Source organism: Sesamum indicum, linkage group LG6 (genome assembly GCF_000512975.1).
Source record: "Sesamum indicum cultivar Zhongzhi No. 13 linkage group LG6, S_indicum_v1.0, whole genome shotgun sequence".
Taxonomy (NCBI): domain Eukaryota; kingdom Viridiplantae; phylum Streptophyta; class Magnoliopsida; order Lamiales; family Pedaliaceae; genus Sesamum; species Sesamum indicum.
In genome coordinates this window covers 15,338,577-15,344,378 of record NC_026150.1, presented here as the reverse complement: position 1 = coordinate 15,344,378, position 5,802 = coordinate 15,338,577, and the positions used below count along the sequence as shown (strand labels likewise).

General features: G+C 38.4%; 1 protein-coding gene across 1 annotated transcript; it reads left to right on the top strand.

Moving 5' to 3' along the window:
- Positions 1,494-2,372, top strand: LOC110012096 (uncharacterized mitochondrial protein AtMg00810-like). The gene is made up of 2 exons (XM_020694205.1): positions 1,494-1,922; positions 1,974-2,372. Exons 1-2 carry the CDS (start codon positions 1,494-1,496, stop codon positions 2,370-2,372), a joined length of 828 nt encoding a protein of 275 aa, XP_020549864.1.

Below are 5,802 nucleotides of genomic sequence, written 5' to 3'. Positions count from 1 at the left end.
CCAACTGTTGTTTTAACCATTGTGGATGATTATAGTCGTAGCCTTTGGACTTATCATATCCATCACAAAATTTAGGTCATCTCTACACTAAACACTTTCCTTAATCTTGTCCATAACCAATTTAACAGAACTGTCAAAATCTTGCGATTTGACAACGGGGTCAGAATTCCTTAACCACAATTGTCATGACCTTTATAATACCTTAAGGATAATTCAACAAACTTCTTGTGTTTACACTCCTCAACAAAACAATAGAGTCGAATGCAAGCATCGTCATCTACCTGATGCCGCGCGATCTTTACTGTTCCAAGCCTCTTTACCCATGAAATTTTCGGGGAAGTCTATCTTGACAACGACCTATCAGATAAATAGAACTCCTTCCAAACTACTCCACTGGAAGACTCCTTTTAAACTCCTCTATGGTTTTTCCCCCTCCTATACTCACCTTCGTACCTTTGGTTCTCTCTGCTATGCGACCAATACTAATCCTCATAAACATAAGTTTGAAGCTAGAGCCCTCAAATTTGTCATGATTGGATATGCCACGACCTGAAAGGCCTATAGATTATACGACCTCGAGATTTCTAGCACCTTCACATCCAGAGATGTCCTATTTTATGAAAATCAATTCTCTTACGCTTCCTTGCAAACGACCTCCACATCTTACCCACTTCCTGTTGTTGCTCCTCATGCAGATCTTCTGATTAGCGACCCGCGATCTCCACCTTCTACCTCATCTACTCCTATCAATAGTTCCCTCACTCATCCTTCACCCACCATACCTACAGTAATTCCTACTCGTAGATCTACTCATAACATACAGCGACCTGCTTGGCTCAACGACTTTATTTGTAATGCCAGATCCTCTACTTGCTTTCTTTCCACCAACCCCGCATACATGTCTTTTGTGGCCTTGTTGTTTGTGTTGCAGGAGCCTAGATCATTCTCAGAGGCCATTGAGCATCAGGAGTGGAGGGATGCGATGAGATCTGAACTGGACACTTTGGAGAAAACCAGTACTTAGAACCTGACCACTATACCCGAAGGAAAGTGGGCGATAGGGTGTAAATGGGTCTTCAAAACAAAAAATGCGAGTTGATGGTATAGTAGAGCGATATAAGGCTCGTTTGGTGGCTAAAGGTTTTACCCAGGTCGAAGGTGTTGACTATATGGATAGCTTCTCTTCAGTTGTCAAAACTGTGACAGTGAGACTATTCATTGCTATTGCTGCAGCTCGAGGGTGGGCCCTACAGCAACTGGATATCAATAACGCATTCTTGCCCGGCCATCTAGAGGAAGACATCTACATGACTCCGCTTGAGGGCTATTAGGTGGAACCCCATCTCATTTGTAAGCTGAAGAGGTCGCTGTACGGACTGAAATAGGCCTCTCGACAGTGGAATGTGGAATTCACTCTTCGACTTACTACCTATGGTTTTTGCCAGACAGCGCATGATCACTGTCTCTTTGTCAAAGACACTCCCTCAGGAACGATGGTACTGTTAGTGTATGTCGATGATATATTGATTACTGGCCCTTCGCTGGCTGCCATTCGAGAAGTGAAGGATTTCTTCCACACCTTATTCATGATCAAAGACATTGGTGATGCTCACTATTTCCTTGGGTTGGAGATTGCTCGACTTAGTGTTGGTCTCTATGTCTTGAAGACCAAGTATACTATGGATATCACTCGAGATGTAGGTCTATGTCAGGCTAAATCAACCCCTACACCCCTTCCACAAGGTTTAAGGCTTCACTTTGCCTCAGACGATCCGCTCCCTAACCCAGACTCATATTATCGTCTAGTGGATCGCCTGGTATATCTGGGATTCACTCGGCCAGACAACTCACATTCTATTCAACAACTTAGCCAATTCCTCACGAATCCTTGCAAGTCTCACTGGTTTGCGGCTCTCCATCTGGTTTGTTATCTCAAAGGTTGTCCCTCCAAGGGGTTATTCTTTCCTTTATAGAACTCCTTAGTGCTGAAGGCTTATTGCGATGCATATTGTGGGACCGACCCAGATTCTAGGCTTTCACTTATAGGTTTTTGTACATTCCTTGGATCAGCTTTAGTATCTTGGAAGACTAAAAAGCAACCTACAGTATCCAGATCTACAGTTGAAGCCGAGCATTGCAGTCTTGCTGCCACTGTCTGCAAACTGCGCTGGCTTTCATACATCTTAACTGATCTTGGTGTTTCTACCTCTCTACCCATCGAACTTTTTTGTGATAACAAGGCGACCTTGCACATCCTGGCCAATCCCATTTTTCACGAACGAAGGAAACACATAGAATTGGACTGCTACTTGGTTCGTGATGCCTATAAAGAAGGTTTTGTCGCTCCCTCTTTCATACAAAGTTTGTTGTAGCTAGCCGACCTGTTCACCAAGGTGGTGCTGCCCTTATCTTCTTTTAACACTTTACTGTCAATGTTGAGTTTGTTCTCGATCGAACCACATCCAACTTGTGGGGGGGGGGGGCTGTTGAGAGTTTGGCATCTCGATCAAATCATCGGGAGATCGCATCTAACGAGGTTGCTACCTCACGTGCCAGTCGTAATAACATCGCATCTGATGAGGTCGCTACCTCATTTACCAGTCGTAGAGAAGTCCAAATCTAGGTCGTCAATCTTGAGGTCGCTGCACCTTCCCAGATCTCTTGTCATGAGGTCGCGGAAAATTCTGTTGCAGATTTATTAGATTCGGGGTAGTTTCAGGGTAGTTTTGTTTTAACCATTTTTGTCCTTTTCTGTAGCCATATTTTGTTAGTTTATTAGAGGAGGTTATACCAATGTATATTTATATCCTTTGTATTGCTGCATAAATGATTGATTGAAAACATATACAAAACTTTGGAGTTATTTACTCCACAATGGCTGCTTTCTTGCTTCCTTCACACTCAAATTCTACATATTTCAACAGATATCGCCCTCATTGGAGAGGGCCCAAACTTGGCAAGCAAGCAGGCATTAATGCACCAAAGCATTCTCTATAGCCTCCGGAGGATTATGCTCCGCAGGTAGGTGGATGAAAATTCTGGAATTCTATGCGCCAGATTCCCTCCATTGGGGAGAACGTTATGACATGCTTTCCAAGCAAACAATTGGAGTTTGCTCCAAACACTTGCTTTCCATAGAAAGCTCCACATGAAGATCGAGACATGGACACGCTGATTTACTGGCCACATTAGCAATAAGCTTGCAGCCAGAAAGGAAAGGAGTTTATGTGAACCATAATACATTCATTCACATTTTGATACATATATGGTATGAGCAAAAAATCTTATTATTTTGATCAGGCAATAACATACCTAGTTTTTGTAAAAAAATAAGTACCCAAAAAATAAGAATCTCTACACCTTTACAATTAAACCATGTGCACACTATCATGACAAATGATTATTAAAGTACCTAGAAAATTCTCAAACTCCAACACTCCTCGTGGAGAATTTTCTTGGAGACTCTAAGCTTTGATCTTAGCTCTTCGAACTTGGCTTTAGAAAGAACTTTAGTTAATCTGTTAGTCATCTGATCTTCCAAGCGACAATTCACTAGATTGACTCTCTATTCTTTTTTTCTTCTCTAGTCGCATGAATTCCATATTGATGTGTTTGGTTCTTCCATGCTGTCTAGGATCCTTTTTAATAGCAATGACTGACTTCTCTTCAAGCTAAATCATTGTAGCATCTTTTCGGATTTGCCCAAAATCTATTAACAGTTCTTAAACCAAATTGCTAGGTTTGCCGCTACTGTAGTAGATCCTTATCCAAGTTTGTTTGAATTATTATCGAGTTTAAAAAATTATGTGCAAATTTGGTTTGATTGGTGATCTAACAAATAAGTTGAAATGAGCATTAGTTGATGAATCAAATATGAGTCGAGCTCGAATAAATTCAATATTTTTAAGTATCTAATATTATTTTGAACTAATCGAAACAAGTTGAAGTCGAGTTTGAAAGTCTATTGAACAAAATTTTTTGTCCAAGTTAACCATGTTAAGTTTAACAATCAAGCGAACGAGGTTTTACTATTAATTTCAATCGAGTATCGAATAGTTTGATATATTTTTCAGCCTTAGACCGACTTACTTCAGACAAAATTAATCATGGTCATTAATACCCCTTTTGAAATGATAAAAAGGGCAACCCATCTCCCTAGGCTTTTAATAAGAAGTAGACAGCCTAAAACATAAGGCTGTTTATACATATTTTCATCGAAAATATATTAATTTGACACCACCATCTAATATAATATACAATTTCATTAATTAATCTAAGCATATTGCCATTTAACAAGAAAACCTATTAAAAAGAAAACATCTACAAACAAACAACTGTCTCCCTATTCAATTTTAGCCTAATGACTTTTTGTTAGAACAAAATCATTTTATGTATATATATATAGGTCTAAAACTTGAATATTTGATAGTAAATAGGAAAATTATGTAATTCAGCATTTATGATTTCATATTATTAAGTAGGAGTAAAATAGACATTATATATGTCAAAAATCAATTGCCCATTTATACTTTGATTTCGGCATGAGAGGTGCAAAGAGAGGCAAATTTCCTTATTTTAATTTAAAAGTTCAGGAATATGGGTTGCTCTTTCATTTTGTTTAGCCGGAGTTTCTGCCCATTTATTTGTATGGGAGAAAATTGTATTTAACATAAAAAATCATACAATAAATGATAATCATAATAAATTAACTAACAGTCTGTACAAATACGATGACTGTGTAACATAAAAAACAACAACTATGTGTTTGTTTAAAAAAAAATAGTAAGCACATATTTTTTTATTATAATCTCAAGAAATAAAGTCACATTAATTAACAGTACTCAAAACCCACTCGAGATGTATTCATAATACATATATACTTTTATATACTAGTGAATAAATAAGTATATTTAGGATATTTTATAAAGGCAAAATTGCTTTTTTGGTCCCGTTAGATAAGGCCATTATCACTTATAGTCCCACGCTTTTCATGGTCGACAGTTATGGTCCCCTGGTTTCCAAATTTTAATACTGTTGATCCTATAATCACCTTTCTTTTGTAATTTGTATTTACACCTCATGCTTAGGAATAGGCCCAACATACTTCCGAAATAAATTAAAACCCCATAATTCATACCTTGCTTTTGACCGCTTTGTTTCCTGGTATTCCAAGTCCTCGGTTTTATGGACTTTTTCTAACCACACTACCGCAGCAGATGGTTCGCAGGAAATTGGCTCCTTCAGTAACAAAACAGCACAGCCCTATTTCGTTTCCTACCTTAGGGCGTGAAAGGGATTCCAATACAGGGTCTTAATAGAATTTTGGATAACAAGCTGAACAGAAGCCTAACTTTTATTGAAGAAATATAGGAAATATTATATAGATATTATTCCTCCATTGGAGGAAACAACTATTTAGCCTCTCATGGTATAGAGGACTTGACTTGTTGGGGAAACCCCCATAAATTGAAAATTTGAAATATTACAGAAAAATGACTCAGAATTCTAATGCTTTGAAGAGTAGGAGAAGTTTTCTGATGATCCCCTTCTGCTTCCTTGCATCTTTATTTATAGGCATCCGCGGACTTCAAATTCGGACTCCAAACTTGATTTACAATGACATCATTGCGTTCGTCATTACCTTGTGATTTCCAGCTGTTGGTCATAATGGTCTGTCGATCACATGCTTTCCAGCTGGCTGCTCTGCTAACTGTTGGCTTTTGTTTTTTCTGCCGACAGTCTTTTCTCTAGTTTTTACATCGTTTAATTTCTACTTCTCTTGGTAAAAATTTTTCTCTTTCC